This window comes from Bombina bombina, chromosome 4 (genome assembly GCF_027579735.1).
Source record: "Bombina bombina isolate aBomBom1 chromosome 4, aBomBom1.pri, whole genome shotgun sequence".
NCBI lineage: Eukaryota > Metazoa > Chordata > Amphibia > Anura > Bombinatoridae > Bombina > Bombina bombina.
In genome coordinates this window covers 414,101,020-414,124,960 of record NC_069502.1, presented here as the reverse complement: position 1 = coordinate 414,124,960, position 23,941 = coordinate 414,101,020, and the positions used below count along the sequence as shown (strand labels likewise).

General features: G+C 35.5%; 1 protein-coding gene across 1 annotated transcript in view; it reads right to left on the bottom strand.

The window, feature by feature from the left end:
* The window catches only part of LOC128657506 (probable cation-transporting ATPase 13A4), a 118,575-nt gene that overhangs the window by 38,050 nt on the left and 56,584 nt on the right, over window positions 1-23,941 (bottom strand). Inside the window, exons 14-21 of the mRNA XM_053711873.1 lie at window positions 23,663-23,835; window positions 23,328-23,380; window positions 20,340-20,496; window positions 18,154-18,271; window positions 15,638-15,762; window positions 11,603-11,766; window positions 9,344-9,460; window positions 8,561-8,640 (exon numbers count right to left, since the gene is read on the bottom strand). Of these exons, the coding sequence (XP_053567848.1) occupies window positions 8,561-8,640; window positions 9,344-9,460; window positions 11,603-11,766; window positions 15,638-15,762; window positions 18,154-18,271; window positions 20,340-20,496; window positions 23,328-23,380; window positions 23,663-23,835 (987 nt within the window). The remainder of the gene's footprint in view (window positions 1-8,560; window positions 8,641-9,343; window positions 9,461-11,602; window positions 11,767-15,637; window positions 15,763-18,153; window positions 18,272-20,339; window positions 20,497-23,327; window positions 23,381-23,662; window positions 23,836-23,941) is intronic.

Genomic DNA, 23,941 nt, shown 5'->3' with positions numbered 1-23,941 from the left:
GAGAGGCAACCTTAATCCAACATAAAAAACAAAGCATACCAGCATTTTCATAAAATACCTGAAAAAAAAAAAATAAAAGAAAGAGAAGATATTCAGCATCGACATAAAATACTTGAAAAAACTCCATTATAATGAAAAAAGAGGTTTCGTTCTTATATGAGGACTAACCAAGAACCTCATTTATCTTTCAAAAATTCTTTCACTTCACCTACCTCAGAGAAGACCAGACAGGAACCCTTGAACTCAACTACTATTTTGGCAGGATATATCATTCCGGCCTGAATACCTTTGTTAATAATTTGAGTACAAAAAGGGGCCATCATACGTCTTCTCTGGGAGGTTTCAACTGAAAAGTCCTGAAACAAGAGGACCTTGCTACTACCAATTATTAAGGGCTCTTTCAGATTTTTAAATAGTTTCAATATTTCTAACTTATCCTGAACGTTTAATACCTTGCATATACACATTCTGTTTCTGCCCTGACCGGACTCTGGGGTTTTCTTTAGACCAACTCTATGAGCTCTCTCTATTGCAATAGGTAACATCGACTCTGGAACTCCCAGTCTCTGCGGGAGTAGTAAAGAAGTAAATTTTAATAAATCATCAAATTCCGGAGTTTCTGGGAGACCCACAATCCGGATGTTATTCCTCCTTGCCCATTCTTCCTAGACGACCCTGTAAAGTATTAATTTTAGCATCCTGCTGCATAATTGTATTCCCTTGAGCAGTGACTTGGTCCTCCAAGTCTGAAATCCTATTCTCTGCTTCTAGTATTCTATTGGAGAACTGTCTAACTACAGACGATAGAGCAGTAACTTCCAGGGAGATAGATCCCAACTCCTTTTTAATTACCTCAAATTGGGGTGAAAATAAATCTGATAGATGGGCAATTAAAGCCTGTGTATCCACCATATTGGTACTTGACTCTGCCAGAGTATCTATACTAGATTCAAGCGTCTTTGCTCTTCTATCTTTGACTCTACTTGGCATTTTAGGAGACAAGGATTTCCCTTGTGATAGGAACTTATCCATAGATTCGTGAAAAAAAAACGTGAGTGAGTTAGTGTGGAGAAGAAAAAAAATAGATCGGTCCAATTAATAGTAATAGTGAAACTTACAATAGTATTAAGAGTATGTCCCGCGGGGCATACAATTGGTGAAAAGGGAGAAAGAGAGAAAGAAACACAACAAAAATAAAAAAGTGCACTAGTGCAAAAAAAAACAAATAACGTGAATTAGGCCACGTGAATAGAGTCACCATAGAAACAAGAAATCAACCATGATCTCCAACCAACACCCCGTGCTCTTGAGAGAAAATACACCAAATAAAAAGGTAGTCACAATTTAATAGCCTCTCACAAAAGGCCACACAGCCCTTACTGAAATACTGAGAGACCTACCCTGACAATAACTTAAGGGCTAAGACTAGCTCAACCCTAGTCTCAAGCTGTTCTTACTCTTAACGGCCTGAAGTAGAATTCTCAAAATCTAAAATAACTAGGAATTAGATTGTGGATATTTAGACAGAGATTTTAGGGGACCAACTAGTCTTCTTCGCAACCTTCTCTATATATAAATTAGCTGGGATTTTTACCAGTAACAAACATAAACTAGTGTTGTCTATATTATTCAGGCTTACAATACTAACAACAACATGAGATGCATCCAAGACATAAGGAGAATGAGCAATGAGGTAGCTATAATAACAACTTCATATCTTAAGGAGCTAAGCTACCAGCCCCAAGAAAAAAAAAAAAAAAAAAATAGAAAGTAAATAAAACACAGCAAGTTTTAAACAGGTAAGTCCAAGCACTTCTTAACAGTGTGAGACTTTAAGAGACCTCCATATAAACTAGCCCCCAACCAGACCTTTAACATACAGCGTCTGCAGCTTTTCACCGGCAACTGGAGCTAAATGTTCACCTGTCAGCACCCCCAGACAGCTGGCGCTTCTTACAGGGGCTATGCCAGAGAGAAAAATTTATATAGTAGGAAATAATGGGGCTCCTTTCTCATCAGCTCCAAAGACCATGTAGCATCTCTGTATAGAAGGAATTAGACAAAAATCTCTCAGGATTAACCAGCAACTGCTTATATAGTAGCACTGAACAAAGCTGCCCCTTGGGAAGTATTGTGCATCAGAGATCCGGTGGCGGCCCCAGCCTCATATCAGCAGCCTGGAGCCTTGTAGTAAGAGTCTGCTTAGCGCCGTCTTCTGCTGCTATTTTTACTCCATTAAGCGTATCTCCAATTCTAAGGCCAGGTTCCAAGGAAAGAACGCATAGAGACAGCGCCACAATTATTCCAAGCTTGGCAAATGCCTATTTTTGCTAAGTATTGCTCCGAACATCTATTGCCTCCTCTGACAGCTATTAATTCAGCTCACGGCAAGCAAGTTGATTTATCACCACGGAGCACCAAAATAACTGGCAGACGCCCAGCCTCCAACAAGGCTCCTTATAACAGTACTTTTTAAAGAAAGAGACCCAAACAGGGCATCTTACCTATACAACAAATTCCAATGGCTCAGCTACTCTGCAGGGAGCGCTAAGGCTGCAGCCTGTTTGCTGCAGCGGGATCTCTAAATAGCTCTGCTGATCACCAGGCAAGCTCAATGTCGGATTGTTACTTCAGGTTCCCCGACTCACTCTGTGGCTCTCCAGGGAGCACCCACGCAGCCAACCAACCTGTTACTGAATATTCCGGCTCTGACTTTACCGCTCACCAGGGAGCGATCAGGAAAGTGAACAGGTTAGCTGCCAAACGATCTCCGTGTGCCTCTGCTGCTCTCATGCAGTCGCTGCCACAGGCTCGGTAGACTATATCTCCCGCGCGGGTCACAATCCCGCAGAGCACCACACTCAAAACCAAGGCAAGCATCCTAGGTAAGTGGCGGAGAGTGGGGATCTGATGCAAACGGCGTCCTCTCACCACGCCGGCCAGCAGGTAAACTGCAGGCTCCTCCCCTACCAGAGTAAAAAAAAAAATGAGAATACCACCTCTTCTATCTTCATCCAGGACTGCGGAACTGAAAACAGGCGACCGAGGAACAGAAGACCGGCGACTGTGGAGCCAAGGAGCATGCAAGATCCTCTTTGTACGATCACCGCCGTACACTGTGCAAATCAGCCAATAGGATTTCAGTAGCTCTCATCCGATTGGCTGATTTGAATTTGAAGATTCAAATCAGCCAATAGGAACTCAAGGGAATCCATATTTAAATGCGTAGCTTGCATATAATATTCATTGTAAGGCGGTGATCGTATAAAGAGGATCCTCTACGTTCCTTGGCTTCGCGGTAACCAGTCTTCAGTTCCTCGGTCGCCGGATTGAAGATAGAAAAGGTTGCCACAATGGAAGAAGATGTCGCCGCTTGGAAGAAGACTTCACCGCTGGACTTCAGGAACTGTGAGTACCTATCTAGCGGTTAGACAGCCTTTTTTAAAAAATTATTTTTATTTTTTAGATTAGGGATTTAATGGGCGGTAAAATAGATGAATGCCCTTTTAAGGACAATGCCCATACAAATGCTCCTTTTGGGGCAATGGGTAGTTTTGGATTTTTTAGTGTTAGGTTTTTTATTTTGGGGGAGATTACGAGTTTGGCGTTAAGAGGGGTGCGTTTCTAACAAGGCTACCTTAAGCCAACTCTGGTATTACAGGTTTTTTAAACCTGGGGTTAGCCGCAAAAAGGTGAGCAGAATTTAGCTCCACATCTCACCTCAATACCAGCGTTGCTTACGGTAGCGGTAAGCTGGCTAAACGTGCTCGTGCACGATTTCCCCATAGGAAACAATGGGGCTGAGCTGGCTGAAAAAACCTAACACCTGCAAAAAAGCAGCGTCCAGCTTCTAACGCAGCCCCATTGTTTCTTATGGGGAAATAAAAAATATGTCTGCACCTAACACCCTAACATGAACCCCGAGTCTAAACACCACCCCTGACATCGTCACCACCTGCATTATACTATTAACCCCTAATCTGCCGCTCCGGACACCGCCGCCTACATTATAGTTATAAACCCCTAATCTGCTGCCCCCAACATCGCTGACACCTACATTATATTTATTAACCCCTAATCTGCCCCCCCCAACGTCGCCGCAACTATATTAAATTAATTAAACCCTAATCTGCCGCCGCCAACGTCGCCGCCACTATAATAAAGTTATTAACCCCTAAACCTAAGTCTAACCCTAACCCTAACACCCCCTAACTTAAATATAATTTAAATACATCTAAATAAAATAACTACAATTAAATAAATTATTCCTATTGAAAACTAAATACTTACCTATAAAATAAACAATAAGATAGCTACAATATAACTAATAGTTACATTGTAGCTAGCTTATGATTTATTTTTATTTTACAGGCAACTTTGTATTTATTTTAACTAGGTACAATAGTTATTAAATAGTTATTAACTATTTAATAACTTCCTAGCTAACATAAGTACAAAATTACCTGTAAAATAAATCCTAACCTAAGTTACAATTACACCTAACACTACACTATCATTAAATCAATTACCTAAACTACCTTAAATAAATTACAATTAAATTCAATAAACTAAATTATGAAAAAAACCACTAAATTAGAGAAAATAAAAAAAGAATTACAAGAATTTTAAACTAATTACACCTAATCTAATCCACCTAATAAAATAAAAAGGCCCCACAAAATAATAAAATTTCCCTACCCTATACTAAATTACAAATAGCCCTGAAATGGGCCTTTTGTGGGGCATTGCCCCAAAGTAATCAGCTCTTTTACATGTAAAAGAAAAATACAATACCCCCCCAAAATTAAAACCCACCACCCACACACCCCTACTCTAAAACCCACCCAATCCCCCCTTAAAAAAACCTAACACTACCCCATTGAAGATCTCCCTACCTTGAGTCGTCTTCACCCAGCCGGGCACAAGTGGTCATCCGATCCGGGCAGAAGTCTTCATCCGATGGGGCAGAAGAGGACATCCAGACCGGCAGAAGGCTTCATCCAAGCGGCATCTTCTATCTTCTTCCATCCGACGAGGAGCAACTCCATCTTGAAGACATCCGGCTCGGAGCATCCTTCCAGCACGACAGACTAACAACGAATGACGGTTCCTTTAAATGACGTCATCCAAGATGGCGTCCCTCGAATTCCGATTGGCTGATAGGATTCTATCAGCCAATCGGAATTAAGGTAGGAAAAATCAGATTGGTTGATTTAATCAGCCAATCGGATTGAAGTTCAATCTGATTGGCTGATTGGATCAGCCAATAGAATTGACCTCACATTCGAGGGAAGCCATCTTGGATGACGTCATTTAAAGGAACCGTCATTCGTCATTAGTCCGTCGTGCTTGAAGGATTCTCTGCGCCAGATGTCTTCAAGATGGAGTCGCTCCTCGTCGGATGGAAGAAGATAGAAGATGCCGCTTGGATGAAGGCTTCTGCCGGTCCGGATGTCCTCTTCTGCCCGGATAGGATGAAGACTTCTGCCAGTCTGGATGTCCTCTTCTGCCCCATTGGATGAAGACTTCTGCCCGGATCGGATGACCACTTGTGCCCAGCTGGGTGAAGACGGCTCAAGGTAGGGAGATCTTCAATGCCCCGCAAAAGGCCCTTTTAAGGGCTATTTGTAATTTAGTATAGGGTAGGGAATTTTTTTTTTTTTTTTTATTTTATTAGGGGGATTAGATTAGGTGTAATTAGTTTAAAATTCTTGTAATTCTTTTTTTATTTTCTGTAATTTTGTGTTTGTTTTTTTCGTAATTTAGTTTATTGAATTTAATTGTAATTAATTGTAGGTAGTTTAGGTAATTTATTTAATGATAGTGTAGTGTTAGGTGTAATTGTAACTTAGGTTAGGATTTATTTTACAGGTAATTTTGTACTTATTTTAGCTAGGTAGTTATTAAATAGTTAATAACTATTTAATAACTATTGTACCTAGTTAAAATAAACACAAAGTTGCCTGTAAAATAAATATAAATCCTAAGCTAGCTACAATGTAACTATTAGTTATAGTGTAGCTAGCTTAGGGTTTATTTTATAGGTAAGTATTTAGTTTTAAATAGGATTAATTTATTTAATTATGTTAAATGTATTTTGTTTAATTTAAATTATATTTAAGTTACTGGGGGTTAGGGTTAGGTTTAGACTTAGGTTTAGGGGTTAATAACTTTAATATCGTAGTGATGTTAGGGACGGCAGATTAGGGCAGGGGTTAATAAAATGTAACTAGTGTTTGCGAGGCGAGAGTGCAGCGGTTTAGGGGTTAATACATTTATTAAAGTGGCGGCGATGTCCGGTCGGCAGATTAGGGGTTAATAATTGTAGGTAGGTGGCGGCGACGTTGGGGGCGGCAGATTATTGGTTAATAAATATAATGTAGGTGTCGGCGATGTTAGGGGCAGCAGATTAGGGGTTCATAGGTATAATGTAGGTGGCGGCGATGTCCGGCAGATTAGGTGTTAAAAAATGTTATTATAGTGTTTGCGATGTGGGGGGGCCTCGGTTTAGGGGTTAATAGGTAGTTTATGGGTGTTAGTGTACTTTTGAGCACTTTAGTTAAGAGTTTTATGCTCCGGCATTAGCCCATAAAACTCTTAACTACTGAGTTTTAAATGCGGTCAAAGTTTTGCCAGGAGAGGGTCTACCGCCCACTTCTTCCAAGACTCGTAATACCAGCGTTAGGCAAATCCCATTAAAAAGATAGGATATGCAATTGACGTAAAGGGATTTGCGGTAGCCTCGAGTCGTGGAAGAAAAGTGAGCGGTGAGCCTCTACCTGTCAGACTCGTAATACCAGCGTTAGGTAAAAAGCAGCGTTGGGACCTCTCAACGCTGCTTTTTAAGGCTAACGCAAAACTCGTAATCTTGGTGTTAGTTTTTTAAAGGTAAAATAACTGTTTAATTTAGGGCAATGCCCTACAAAAGGCTAGCTATTGGTAGTTTAGTATTAGATTAGGGGGTGTTTTTATTTTAGAGGGGCTTTTTATTTTCATAGGGATTAGGTTTAATTTTTTAATTTTTGATCATTTGGTTTATTATTTTATGTAATGTTAGACTTTTTTATTTTTTGTAATTTTAGATTAATTTAAATTTAGTTGTTTTAATTTTAAAGTAATGTTAGGTTTTTTATTTTAATTGTAACTTAGTATTTTATAATTTAGGTAATTGGGGTTAATTTAGGGGTTGTTAGGTTAGGTTCTTAGTAATTTAAAGGGACAGTCTACCATAGAATTGTCCCTTTATTACCCATTCCCCAGTTTTGCATAGCCAACACTGTTATATTAATATACTTTTCACCTCTGTGATTACCTTGTATCTAGGAACCTTCTTCCAGCCCCCTGATCACATGACTGTGACTGTTTATTATCTATTGACTTAAATTTAGCATTGTGTTGTGCTAAATCTTAAATAACTTTCTGTGCCTGAACACAGTGTTATATGGCCCACGTGTACTTTCTGTCTCTTTGTGTTGAAAAGAGATTTAAAAAGCCTGTGATAAGAGGCAGCCCTCAAAGGCTTAGAAATTAGCATATGAGCCTACCAATGTTTAGTTTAAACTAAGAATACCAAGAGAAAAAAGCAAATTTGATGATAAAAGTAAATTGGAAAGTTGATTAAAATTAAAAGTCCTATCTGAAAAATGAAAGTTTAATTTATACTAGACTGTCCCTTTAATTAGGTTAATTGCGTTGTGTTGGTTTGGAGGTTTAGGGGTTAATAGATTTATTAGGTAGATTGTGATGTGGGGGTTTAGGGATTAAAACATTTATTAGGTAGTTTGTGATGTTGAGGTTGGCGGATTTAGGGGTTAATACTTTTATTAGGTAGATTGCGATGTGGGTGAATTACGGATTAGGATTTAATAGTTTAATTAGGTATATTGCGTTGTGGGGGTTGTCGGTTTAGGGGTTAATACTTTTATTATTAGTTGCGATATGGGGGATTGCGGATATAGGGGTTTTTACGTGTCGGGTTTATTTTTGGGAGGCGGGTTAGACTTTTACGGGAGATTTAACTTTTTTTTCCTTAGGTGCCGGCAGTTTCTAAAGTGCCGTAAGTCACTGGCGACTCCAGGAAATATGTATTTACGCACATTTTTGGACAACGCTAGTTTATCTGAATTACGGCACTTTATGAACTGCTGGCGGGGTTTATTGGATTCCCCAATGTGTGAGGTGAAATTACGGGCCTGCCGTATATGTAATCTCGCTCCTAGAGGCCGATTTATCAAGCTCCTCCATAACCCTGTCCGCCTGCTCTGATGAGGCGGACAGGAATCGCCAGATTTCAACCCGATCGAATACGATCGGGTTGATTGACACTCCCCTGCTGAGTCTGCTGGTGGAATGCTGAATATGGGGAGCTATTGCTCTCCGCATTCAGCGATGTCTTGCGGACCTGATCCGCACTGTCGGATCAGGTCCGCAAGACCTTTAATAAAGTGGCCTCACAGTGTCAGATAATCTTAAACTTAAAGTTCATGTATATTTTGAGAACACAATGACTCATTTAACTAGTTTACAAATAATCAGCACTGTGAATACAATAGCAACTTACTCCATTTTTTGGAATTCTTCAATTAGGTTAGATTTTTGCCCAGGAGACATCCTTGCAAATATGGATCCATTTAGTAACAACTGCCATAAAAAAAAAAAACAGTTTAAAAAAAATAAGTAATGGAATTACTTATCAACAAATAACCAGTTCCCCATGAGTGTTAAATAAATAATATCATAGCTTGCTTTGAGTTACACACATTTTGCAATAGTTATTGTCTAGTACCTCAATTTACTTAAAATTATGTACAAATTTGATGCATAATTGCATTTTTTGGTTTTAAAGGGACACTAAACCCAGATTTTTTCTTTCATGATTCAGATACAGCATGCAATTTTAAGCAACTTTCTAATTGACTCCTATTATCAATTTTTCTTCGTTCTCTTGCTATCTTTATTTGAAAAAGAAGGCATCTAAGCTAAGGAGCCAGACAATTTTTGGTTTAGGACTAGGGCATCACTTGTTTATTGGTGCTGTCCAATCAGCAAAGACAACCCAGGTTGTTCACCAAAAATGGCCCGGCATCTAAACTTTCATTCTTGCTTTTCAATTAAAGATACTAAGAGAATGAAGAAAATGTGATAATAGCAGTAAATTAGAATGTTGCTTAAAATTGCATGCTCTATCTTAATCACAAAAGAAAAAAATTGGGTTCAGTGTCCCTTTAAGCACAATAGTAAGAGATCATGTGACATATCTTGATTGCAAGTATAAATTATGTGTGATTACTTGAGATTCATTTGTATGTATTACTAAGCTACTCTTAGCGCATTCTCCACACACCTTTGGAAGCAAATTGTAGAAGTACTGCACTATAACTTGATAGGCTTTTCCCGTCATGGCAAAATGATATGTAGTTTGTTCTACTTCTATGCAGTTTTCATTGGCACTTTGAGATCCCTAAAGGTGAAGAAGTTTGTCTTTAAATGGCATTTTCAGCATTGCAATTCAGAAGAGTAAATGCATCAGTAAAGAGAGAAAAATAAACAAACCTAATAAAAGCATAACATCAACGTGAAAATTCTGAATAAAAATAATAATTTTGGGGCATGTAATATATAGGATCATGGCTAAATAATAGACTTTTTTTTTTTTAATTATCGTTGTTGGGCCTTAAAATCAATATATCTCACTAAAAACCTGCTGCAAATTTGCTGGTCAAAAATTGTAGAATTCATAATCATTGTACCCACCCTCCTATTAGGGCACTGAGTTCAGCTCTCTGGAATTCAAAGGGGTCAATTTTTTTAAGCAGTGGATGCTGCATCGACGCCCCCATAGTTTCTGGTCCACCAGAAACGTAAGTTAAGAAGCAGCGGTCGTAAGACCGCTGCTTTTTAACTTCTCTATCACTTCTAGGTGGCGGACTGAAATCCTCCCAATCCGATACGGTCGGGATGATTGACGGCCCTTGCTAACGGACGATTGGCCGCAAGTGAGCAGGGGGCAGCATTGCACAAGCATTTCACCAGAAATGCTTGTGCAATGTAAAAATGCTGACAGTGTAAGCTCTTGGCATTTAGCAAGGTCAATATTTGGTAATTCTACCCCAAAGTAGCCACTTCTACCTCGTCAATTCAATCTTCATAGAACAGATTCTACTGCCAAGGATACTGGCATCACAAAATTACATTCAAAGCTTACAAAAAGAAGCAAATGAGAAAAAACCTCTAAAAAACAGCCCACTCAAACGTACACAAAAAGCTAAACAGAAATAAAATACAAATGAGACAACCTCATCAGCTTAAATATAGGAATTTTAGACCAGAATACCCAGAAATGCCCACACTCAGCCCTGACAGTCAACACAGTCAGATTGTTGAGACAAATTTGGTTGTTTCCATTGAGATCAATTTAACATAAGAAAACAGACATATGAATATTAAACAATTACACCCATTTACAGATGCTATTTTGCAAACATGTTTCTTAAAGGGATACTGAACCCAATTTTTTTCCGTTCATAATTCAGATAGAGCATGCAATTTTGAGCAACTTTCTCATTTACTCCTATTATCAATTTTTCTTCGTTTTCTTGGTATCTTTAATTGAAAAAGCAGGAATGTACACTTAGGATCCAGCCCATCTTTGGTTCAGCACCTGGGTAGTGCTCACTGCATGTAGCCACCAATCAGCAAGCGCTATCCAGAAGGGTGAACCAAAAAATAGGCCGGCTCCTATGTTTACATTCCTGCTTTTTTAAATAAATATACCAAGAGAACAAAGAAAAATTGATAATAGGAATAAATTAGAAAGTTTTTAAATTGCATGCTCTATCTGAATCATGAAAGAAAAAAATGGGTACAGTATCCCTTTAAGTGTTGCACTTCTTTTAGAATTGATTATGGTCCTTGTTAGTTTCTTTCTTTATGTTAATTGTGTGAATGCCCACTGGCAATATAATGGAGAGATAGGTGAAACAAACTTTAATTAATTTTGAACACATCATCAGCTATCTATAATTATCAATGGAGAATAGCCAGTGAGTGGAGAGAGTGGGCAGGATTAACTAAATATTGAATATTCATATAGATATTTCACCACTATTAAAGAGACAGTAAAGTCAAAATTAAACGTAAATTATTCAGATAGAGTGAGCAATTTTAAACAAATTTCCAATTTACTGCTATTACCTACTTTGCTTCATTCTTTTGTTATCCTTTGTTGAAAAGTATACCTTGGTAGGACATGGAACAGCAATGCACTACTGGGAGCCAGCTGGTGATCAGTGACTGCACATATATGCCTCTTGTCATTGGCTCACACAGTGTGTTCAGCTAGCTCCCACTAGTGCAGTGCAGTGCAGCTAATTCAATAAAGGATACAAAGAGAGTGAATCTAATTTGATAAAAGAAATAAATTGGAAAGGGGTTTAAAATTGCATTAAAGGGAAGACAAATTTATAGTACACTGTACCTTTAATCTTTTTTTTTTCATACAAAAAATATTTTTTTATGTCTTTTTATACGCATGAACATTTTTCTTGCAATGACATTAAGGTATTACATTTAAGGTTTCTGAAAAAAATATTAATACTAAGACACGTCTTACTGTAGTTTCAAGCATATCCTTCTTCATCTGCTTAAATGAAATGGACGCAGGAAATTTGTCATTTGGTTCAGATGCCTCCACTAAAATAAGTCTGTCATGTTCTTGTATTATCCCACAATTTTTTGCAACAGTTATTGCTGTTTGAAGATTGTCTCCTAATATGTAAAAATGTGTAGAATTCATTATTTGTATTATAGTTTCTTATTTTTTTTAAAAAAATAAAGGAATTCTAGCTAAATTTGTTATTTTGCATATTTCAATTTGAGGAAATGTGAACTAAAACATTTGAATGCCATCATAGACAAATAGACATATCCAAAATATTTCAAGGATAATATGTCAACAATTACATTGTGGAATTATATATTCTTAAAGGGACAGTCTACTCCAGAATTTTTATTGTTTGAAAAGATAAATAATACCTTTATTACCAATTCCCCATTTTTGCATAACCAACACAGTTATATTAATATATTTTTTACCTCTGCGATTACCTTGTATCTAAGCCTCTGCAGACTGCCCCCTTATTTCAGTTCTTTTGACAGACTTGCATTTTAGCCAATCAGTGCCCTCTCATAAGTAACTCCACGGGCATGAGCACAATGTTATCTATATGGCATACATGAACTAACACCCTCTAGCTGTGAAAAAATGTCAAATGCATACAGATAAGAGGCGGCCTTCAAGGGCTTAGAAATTAGCATATGAGCCTACCTAGGTTTAGCTTTCAACAAAGAATACCAAGAGATTCAAATTTAATGATAACAGTAAATTGGAAAGCTGTTTAACATTGCATGTCCTATCTGAGTCATGAATTTTAATTTTGACTAGACTGTTCCTTTAAATAAACATGCAACCCACATTTTCCATTCATTATTCAGATAGGCCAAACCATTTTTTTAATTTAATTATGTTATCATTTTTTTTTTATTCTCATTGTATTTTTGTTGAATATCATGCCTAGGAAGTAGCATGCATGTATCTGCAGCACTATAAATTGCTCAATCACTGCTGACGTCTAGTGTTAATGCAAATAACAATGTTAAAAGAATTCTTGCATAACTACAGTCCTATAGTGCTCCAGGCATGTACGCACTCATGATCCGAGCTACTTGGTTTTCAAAAAAGGACATCAAGAGAAGCAAGTACATTTAAAATAGAAAACAATTCCCTTCACTTTCCTCCTATGGTGTGGAGAATGAGTCCAGGCTCTTTTCTTCTGCGTTGCCAAGGGAATCAAAGAAAGACTAATTTCATGTTTTTAGTCCTCTGCACTGGAGTTGCTTATTAAGGAGGGTTAAATGTCTTGATGTGAGATTTGAATGGTGGAACAAATGTTCATCCTTGGCATTTAGTAACTCATTCAAATTTTACAAACAATTGAATGTCTAATATATAAAAATCATATCTCAAGAAACCACATTTAAGATATGAAATTTAATATCCAAGTGTTTGTTTTAATAAAGGAAATGTATTTTTGAATGAATATTATATACAGTATTTTGAATGTTACATTTGATAATCAAAATATATCTGTTTACCAAAATGAATACAAGGATATACAGCAAATATTGACATTTAAAGGGACCAGGGGCAGACTGAGACCAACCAGGGCCCCTGGGCAAACATATTTTGTTGATTAAACATTTTTAATATTTAACAACATTGTATCCCAATGATCCATTCTATCTGCTGTGGTGTATTAAATGGTTTACAAATAGCTCCTTTACATTTATTTTATCATTTGAAAAAAATCTGTCTTTGCCTGTTGTATCCCAACCTATACTAAACCATTCAATGCTGGTTTTAGAAAATCCATGTAAACAAAAATGTTTAAAAGTAATCACACTCCCAGTAGGTGGTGTGACAGAGATTCATTTTCCATTGTTCTCACTGTATATAGAGGGCTAAGATAAGGTGTATTTCATGTAAATATAAAGAGATAAGCTAATTATGTCAACCTTCTCTAGAAGCTCAGCCAATTTCATTGTTGTGGTTTCAATTAGCAGAGACAGCTGTTCCATATAGAAAAATAAACATAAACAATCAATTTCCCATTCATTTTGTATTTGGATGCTTGTATAACAAACCATCATAAACACATTAAGGGGAAAACCATTGTACATGGTTCCTTTAATTATACAGACGTAAAAAAGAGAGGCTGTACGAAGCTTGATGCCCCGTGTTTCTGGCGAGCCTTCAGGCGGAAACACAAGTTATGAAGCAATGGTCAAAACCTTTCCGCCTGCTCTGAGGCCACGGACAGACATCGCCAGAAATCAACCCAATTGAATAAGATCAGGTTAATTGACACCCCCTGCTAGCGGCCGATTGGCCGCAAATCTTCAGGCGGGATTGCTCCAGCAGTTCACAATGATAAATGCAGAGACCGTATGCTGTCGGCATTTATCGATGTGCAGCGGACATATCCGCTCGAACAGTGGTAATTTGGCCTCCTAGTGTGTGTAATTCGGCCTCCTATGTTCTGTTGTAATATTTTTACAAGATACTGAAATACACATTATCAGCCAGATGTATATGCATGAAATAGTGCACAGTACACATTTACATTTTAAGAACAATACATATATTGTTAAAAATGAGTTTAGTCTGTCTAGCAAAAGATTTGTCTGTCTAACAGCCTGCTTAGAGCATAAATGCACTGGAAGAAAAATAGAGAGAAAGCAACATATACAGAACACCTACAAAAACATGACATAGAATAAACGTGTAAGACGGGTGAGACAACATTTTTTTCACATAAATATAAACAAATATAAATATAAACAAATATAAATATAAACAAATATAAACAAAGGGTAAAATAACTGCTTAGTTCGAAAAAATTTACATCATAGGATCAAGAGTGGGGTCTTAGGTAAAGCTTTGGTGGAAGAAGCTTTTGTTATCCAAAACACGTTCTGTATATTTGACAGTTTATCTGTTTTAAAAGTGACTACAACTTTTATTTAGGCTGTCAAGACTCCATTGTTCTCCTGTAACACATTAGCTTCCAAGACAATGATCAAACTTACATTTTTAACACCTTGGCTATCATAACTTCTGGTTTTATTACATTTAAATAACCCTTGATTATCAGGAATGATATAGAGGAATCCAACCACTGAAAAAAATAAATGCTACACTGTACACTCTAAACCACTGATTTTAAAACCTGTCCTCAGGCCTCCCTAACAGGTCAGATTTTCAGGATTACCTTGGATGAGAGCAGGTAAAATAACCATTTACTAATCAGCTGATTATTTCACCTGTGCTCCAGTTCAGATGTCCTCAAAATCTGGCCTGTTAGGGAGGCCTGAGGACACATTTGAAAACCAGCGTTCTAAACTGAAGTGCATGATGATATGTATTGTAAAAAAGACAACATCATCATTGATCTTGGAATCCGCAAATCATAATTATTACAGAGGCACCTTCTAACTCCAATCAGCTTCTAGCCAACCTAAACTATTGTTCATGAACAATAACAGATCAGCCACAATGAGTTAGTCCTCCAACGCCACTAAACTTAATTGCAACCTTCCCCACTTCCATCAAACCCAACCTTAACCCCCAATATCCTTAACAGCAACCACCCCACCGTAATAAAGTGAATGGATGACATGGATCACCAGCATGACCCCTCCCAATGCAAAAAAAAAACAATTACACTTAAGTGACTACTCTACAATATCTTCATATTGCAAAATACCCATATATTATCTATAGCATTCCTTAAATCACTCCATAGCCAAAGTCTATAAAAGAGCACCAAGACATCCTGAATTTCTAACCAAACCACATTCTTTTTACTCTCCACCCTGCTTCCCCACTCACTCTCACACTCAGCCCACTTTCCGTGGTCCTCTCAATTACAACCCTCAAGACAATAATTTATACAATTTTTTTTTTTTATATAGTTCATTAATTTGTTTATTGCATTGGGAATTAAAATGTATATTCATATAGTACAGCCCCTTAGTAGATTCTTGTGAAGTTTTCTTTCTAAGCTTTTTAATGTTTTACCTGTTATCATTGCAGTCCTTAAAAGGGCACTGTTAAGCTCACTTAATGCTGGAATGGTTTCTGGTTTTAGTTTGTTTTCTAGTATCAGAAGTCCGAGAAATATTAGAGAAGATTCAACTTCCTCCCTTAAAAGAATAAAGAAAAAGTCAGTTTAGGTTTGAGTTACAATCTAATTACCAAGTAGTTATAATCAAGACTATAGTGAGCTATATACACATTTATTTGTGTGTGTGTGTGTGTAATGTTTAATCTTGTTAGCACACAGTTTTATGGGAAAGCACTTCAAATGAAAATAACATGCAGTCATTTTATTACATAGATATAGATTAGAAAAATTCAGAACATCAGCTTTTTAGTCAAACCAGTGTATTCTACTTCTTACATCAAGTTCCACACCCATACCTGCTTTTTTGTCTTAGTTAAAGGGACACTCAGGTTAAATTAAATTTTCATGATTCAGATACAGCATGTAATGTTAAACAACTTTCCAATTTACTTCCATTAAAAAAAATGTGCACAGTCTTTTATATTTGTAATTTTTGAGTCACCAGATCCTACTGAGCTTGTGCAAGAATTCACAGACTATACGTATATGCATTTGTGATTGGCTGATTGCTATCACATGGTACAAGGGGAGTGGAAATATACATAACTTTGAAATTTGTTATAAAAAAATCTACTACTCATTTAAAGTTCAGACTAAGTGCTATTGCATTGTCTTGTTATCTTGCATTTGTTGATTATGCAAATCTAATGTGTTGACTGGTCCTTTAAAGTAACTAAACTTTATTAATCCACCTATGTTTAAGCAGAAAGATCCAGAAATTATTATTATTAGCAATAATTTGTAGAGCACCTAAAGATTCTGCAGTGTTATAAATATGGGTCTAATATGTAAAGTAAAAATTATGGGAGACAAATAGGTAGAGGGCCCTGCCAAGAGTTGCACTGTTGTAAATCATGAACGTGGTCTAAAAAACACTGGGCTTGTAGGCTTACATGCTAAGGCGGCTGAAGGGGATGAAAAAAGGAGGAGAGGAACTAAGATAAGAAAAAATGTTAGTGTATATTATATGTATCCCTGAACAGATAGTTATATGGAGCAAGGAGTTCCACAATATAGGGGTCAATCTCGAGACAACTTTTAGATAGGAATGTAAAGAGTGGTTTGTATAACTCTTATGAAAATAAATTAGAGTAAAATATAAATAATGCTTCTAATTTGTGAAAGATTTATAGTTTCAATGATGTTTTCAACCATTAGATGCATAGGTAAACCCTCCATAAGTTAATGCGTTCTGAAAACTAAAGAAGGGAAATCAGATCTAGAAATGTTCACTGTATTACTCTTTTTTATTTAGCATTGCTAGGACATTGCTATTTGATTGAATTAAACCATGTTTTTGGGTCTCACAGGTGCATAAAGATGAAAATTATGTGAACTAATGAAAGTTTGTGCTTATTTTTATCTATGGTCAATGGCCGGGCCCCAGTATAATCAATATATTATTTATGCACCTAACTCAGTAATATTGATAAGGGTTACAGATAATCAATTTGTTTGTATACAATGCATGATTTGTACTTCCTTACACTTATAACGTCAGACCAAGAGGACTATGCTATGCACCATGTTATCTGCTTTTTGTGGATAAAATCTGTGCAGAACTCACTAAGACATTTTCAAAATTAACATAATATATAAAAAATATATATAAAATATATATAAAATATAGCCTTTTGAAAACTGACCCAGCTGTCATAGACAAATTAATTATAACACTCAAATGCTGTTATAAAAAGTTGTGACATACAGTTTAACCCAAAAGCTGATTATGTGTTAAAGTTTTAAAAATAAATCTAAGTCACTTAAAAGATTTATATGATGTGACTATATTTGTGATGGCACCATCATCCTAAGTTTACTTGCAAACAGAACTTGACTTATGAAGACACTGCTTTTATGTATGTTTGACAGTAGTATGACTAATCTGCAAAAATATGTATTTGCTTCTCTTTCATATATGCAATAGAAAAATGTACTGTCTCATTAAATTAATGAATTCATTTTAAACTTTTAAGAATCTGTAATATATATAAATATTATATGTATAATTAATTATATTTAATTAAACCCATTCAATTTTAAAAGTGGTTAATTTAGCTTTATAGAGCCAAAATCTTTAACCCTGTGTTCTTATGACATCTGTTTATGCACGATTTGGAGATATCAGCAGTTGACAAGTGTTTCACTGAAGTTGGCACCACATTATGTATAAATGTGTGAAATAAATCAACCAGTGCTGTTTTGATAACTATTTTGAGAAAGTACAAAGCCTATAAGCCTGTAGCACAAATATGATAAGTATTTTATAAACAAACAACAAGCCATGATAATTTCCACAGAACAATATACACACCCTTGAATTTGTGGAATACTTTTCATTCTCAAATTATAATTATTTATGTTAATATGTCAACTGCGTATGACTTCACAAAGGTTAATAAGTGTTTACCTTGTGTAACTGGCTTTATCATCATGTTTATTGACATCCAGTGTTTTAGACGCCAGTCCTATAACTCTGAATCCTTGACGTGTGTATAAGTTGAGTTCGCTAGCAAAGTCTGTAGGGACTGTGAAACAAAATGAAAAAACACTTTACATAGATGTTTTAGAGCAGTGTTCCTCAGTTGTTGTTTTTTTATCTACAGGCATACATTTTTACATAAGCACCCCAAAAGCAACACGTAAATATTATTAGGTTAAAAAACAAGACACACAGACACATGCATGCACACACACGTGCTCGCTCATAGGAAGTCAAAGAAAGAAGGTTATTTTAATACTACATCTAATAACATACTAAATACACCCAAAACATTAGCAAAGACAGTAATGCTCTTACTAATTGTAGCTAACAGTAACAAAACAGTTCTTGCACAATTTTAATGCAACCACTACTACTAATAGTTAGTGAATGTGCCGGTATATGCAGTATGGTTTATAGTTCTTATCCACAGGGAGATTACAGGGACACTGAACCCAATTTTTATCTTTTAGGATTCAGATAGAGCATGCAATGTTAAGCAACTTTCTAACTGACTCCTATTATCAAATTGTCTTCATTCTCTTGGTATCGTTATTTGAAATGCAAGAATGTAAGTTTAGATGCCGGCCCATTTTTGGTGAACAAACTGGGTTGTTCTTGCTGATTGGTGGATAAATTCACTCACCAATAAACAAGTGCTTTCCATGGTCCTGAAAAAAAATAGCTTAAATGCCTTCTTTTTCAAATAAAGAAAGCAAGAGAACAAAGAAAAATTGATAATAGGTGTAAATTAGAAAGTTGATTAAAATTGCATGCTCTATCTGAACCATGAAATAAATTCAGGGTTCAGTGTCCCTTTAAATGACCTATATGGTTCTGGTTCGTCATGCTATTGAATAATTTAGTTTTACAATTACAGAGTGAAGTAGGCAAATGCCGACTTCTGTTTGATAGATATTAAACTGAACTACATTACTGTGGGTTAAAATAACAGATGTCTATATATTAACATGGATGTTTGTTGAACTATTATGTATGTAAGAAACTCTGTCAAGACTTTGCAGTGTTAAAACAAGTTTTATTAAGCCACTTATAAATGTACATAGTGCCTGGTTTACTCATGTATGCAGGTCCACAAGTTCAGCAGCAAATTAATAACGGTTAAATCCTAGCAAAGAACTCACACACAATCAAAAACTAAATATATTCCCTGTGCATTCAGGTGAATGCACAGGGAATTTATTACATTTGTGGTGAGTTCTTTGTTGGGACTGTTAATTATTGGCTGCTGAATCTGTGGACCTGCATACCGAAGTAAGTAAGCTGGGGGCTTTGATACATCCAGCCTGCGGGAACTGCACCTTGATATCGTGCATCACTTTTGTGAGTATAGCTCCATGGTGTGAATATGTGTGGGTCACAGTTTGGAAGACCAGTATCTGACATACTGTACCATTGGAGCGCCTTCTTGTGTTTTTGTATTTCAGCATTTTGTATAGAGTATACTTAGGATTTGCCACTAATCATAAACAAAATGTAGCCATTATGTTTTAGTGCCTTCTCCAAACTACCAATAAATGTGGTTTATTTGATAAGTGAAATATTTAGACAGTTATATTTTATATTTATGTGTTAATTGTAATTTAGGTGTTGTTTAGTTTCATAGTTGCCATAGTGAAAGAAACTGATTACCTATACTGCAAATGTGGTGTACCAGTAAATCATATGACAGCTCTGAACTTACGAGTTTTGGTGTTTCCAACAGGTCAGATATATGGCGAACAAATGTCCCAGGGATACAATTGCTCATAAATATTGTTCAATCTGTATGCTATTTCTTAAGGAAATTCCCCAAGTCTTACCTTTGTCAAAATGCTACATATTCCCTTTGTTCTTGTTGTTACCCCAAAATTTCACCATGAAAAGGCCCGGCAATAGACTGATCCAACATCTTAATATATTTACAATAATATCTGGGGTGGATAGTTAAATACCAATTTACAGATTCATTTTATTGTAGTATATTTATTATTATAATTTATTTTTAAAGAGCCATGATTTTCCACAAAGATTAATTTTTAACTATAGTATGAATGTTTAAAGGACAGCTTCTATTGGTGTGACAAATAATGAATCTCTCTTAAAAGTAGTACCTGATTCTGGGGTGCAAAACTGTGTCACCATTTCTGGGGCTCCTTTCATGTAAACAAGATGATCACTACTTCCAACCACCTGAGCTACCACAGACATACGCTGAAGACTGGACGAGAATGGAAACTGTTGTAGAATGTGAATTCCTTGCACCGGAGGCTATAAAGTAAAATACAGTATTCGTTACTCTTTCTCTTGACATAACATCAGATAAGGTGTTCATAATACTAAATGAAAGTTTCTAATTTTTATAATGATTATGTTATGAATACAATGCACATACACAATATTTTAAGGAAATTTATTTTTCATTTTATTATTATTATGTGCTATCAAAATTGCTGTGTTATCAAAATATATTTTATAATCAGGTTTATAGTGAGGTCTCTTTAGTAAACTTACTTATAAACCTGATTATAAACTATATTTTGATAACACTGCATTTGTAATAGCACATATGTAGTTTCACAGATATTATTTAAATGCAAATACATAGGGCCCTATTTATTTATCTTTGGGGCCTGAGCATGTTTGTGTGTGTATGTTTATAAATATATATATATATATATATATATATATATATAAATAAAGTTGAAGCAGGTGCACTCTCACAAACAGTTTCGTTCCAATATAGCAAGCAGGAAAAAGCACTCACTGGTCTTGACAAATAATAGATTTATTTAGTGACGTTTCAGGGAATACACCCCTTCATCAGACCATCAGACCAAAGTACATACAGTGAAACAAACATTTATACACCCACAAAAGACCCTCCCCCAGTGTAAAAAAACACCAAAATTGTTGCCTAGGCAACCCCACTAATGTAAACAACACTAATATTGAAAACATACTTAAAATGCATAAAATACAAAAAATGCAGAATGGCCAAGCCAGATCATCATCATCTATTGCAGCAACCTTATGGACACAGAAACAGAAATGTAACAATTGTATAAACATAGTATCAAAAAAAGTAAACATACTAAAATGTGTAGGTAGATACATATGCGTTGTCAGCTAGACCTTGAATCCCCAAATTCATTGTATTAGCCTAGAAATAGCAATAATGAATGATATCACACCATTTACCAAAAATATACTATATTGGTAGACTAGCTTCACTGCTCTAATAGCTAATTGTTTTATATGTCTGAATAGTCCACAAGTAGAACATCAGGATGTTAACGATATGGGATTATTCTGGGGCAGGCCTAATTCCCATGGAATTGTACCACTTATATATACACTGACATACATATTGACGTAATCTAGTCTACCAATATAGTATATTTTTGGTAAATGGTGTGATATCATTCATTATCACAATTTCTAGGCTAATGATGTACAGTCTCCTCTATACTATGAATTAGGGGATTCAAGGTCTAGCTGACAACACATATGTATCTACCTACACATTTTAGTATGTTTACATTTTTTATACTATGTTTATACAATTATTACATTTCTGTTTCTGTGTCCATAAGGTTGCTGCAATAGATGATGATGATCTGGCTTGGCCATTCTGCATTTTTTTGTATTTTATGCATTTTAAGTATGTTTTCAATTTTGGTGTTGTTTACATTAGTGGGGTTGCCTAGGCAAAAAATAAATCCATTATTTGTCAAGACCAGTGAGTGTTGTTTCCTGTTTGCTATATATATATATATATATTTATTTTTTATTTAATAAATGTTTTTAACAGTGATTTAAAGGGATATGGTATATGACAAGGTGTTGGACTGGCAAGGGATCAAATATGTATATGTATGTTTGTGTATTTCTATGTGTATATGTCAATATATGTCAATATGTGAATGCATGTGTATGTATGTATGTATGTGTATGTATGTATATCTGTGTCCATTCATATACACCTTTAAGCTTCCAGTCCAACACCTTGCCATATACTATATCCCTTTAAATCACTGTTAAAGGGACAGTGTACTCCAGAACTTTTATTGTTTAAAAAGATAGACAATCCCTTTATCAGCCGTACTTTAATTTTGCATAATAATCACAGTTATTTTAATATACTTTTTACCTCTGTAATTAACTTGTATCTAAGAATCTGCAGATTGCCCCTTTATTTTAGTTCTTTTGACAGACTTGCATTTTAGCCAATCAGTTCCCTCTCATAAGTAACAGGGGCGTGAGCACAATGTTATCTATAGGGCACACATGAACTTATGCCCTATAGCTGGGAAAAACTGTCAGACGCATTCAGATAAAAGGTGGCCTTCAAGGGCTTAGAAATTAGCATATAAGCCTACCTAGGTTTAGCTTTCAACTAATAATATCAAGAGAACAAAGCTAATTTGATTATTAAAGTAAATTGGAAGTTGTTTAAAATTCCAAGTCCTATCTGAATCATGAAAGATTAACTTTTACTAGACTGTCCCTTTAAAACATTTATTTTAACAATAAACCTACATTTTACATTTAATATGTATTATTATCAGTTATTTGTTGAGTGCCAACAGCTTCCACAGCACTAATATATATATATATATATATATATATTTATTTTTATTTATAAAAATATTTTACTAGGAAGGATACATTGAGATTTCTCTCATTTTCAAGTATGTCCTGGGATCACAAAACATTGCAATTGATACAATAGGGTACAATAAAATACAAAAACAATAATAATACACAATATATGCAAAAATTTAACATAGAACAGGTAGGAAATATATAATCAACCATGTATACTGTATATATATAGCAATGGAAAAGAAGAGCACTGCTATGCAGCAACTATATACTATATAGAAAACATTTTATAAAAACAAGAAAGTGATTTTATTATATTTAAACACAATCAGGAAAAAATAATTACATTATTTAAGTCACAATCTCAAACACTTTAACCTCTTAAGGACATGACAGAATTTTTCCGTCATAAAACAATTGAGCAAACTGAAAGCTGTGTCCTTAAAGGGTTAAATGATGTATTTATTTGTTTGTTTTTTATCTTATGTACTTACTGAATTGTACTTTGGTCCTGGAATTACCAAAGTGTTTCGAGATGTTGAAGCCTCTGCACAATCATTTATCTGATGTACAGCTATTTCCTGAAAAATAATTTGACAAAGTGTGAGATGGCATTTGTACTATAATTTAAATATGTGTTTTAAATGGTTTATGACACTGCATGCTTTATATGTACTCTAAAGCACTAAAGAGACTGGTCAAAATGTAATTTATATTATATTAGACTGTACAAAAATGTGGTTGATATCCATGTTTTGATGTGTAAATGTGAGTGATTCGTTACATCTTAGTAGTACTATAACTCTCTGGACTGATTATGATAATTTACCACCACCAGATGGCAGCATTACCCAATTTGTGCCTTCAAACATCTTCAGATCTAAAGGATCACCTTGCACCTTTTCATCCAAATATATCAATGAGTGGCAGCTTGCCAACGCTCCAAGAAGTGGGCCCCAGGGTAAACTGTTACCATTGGTGAACATATGAACTTTCTGAAAACTGGGTATGATAAAAAATATTATCAATGAGCTACATACAAAGTTTATTAAATACTATATATTTTTTCATAAATAAACAAAATGAAGATGTAGAACATTGTGTATCT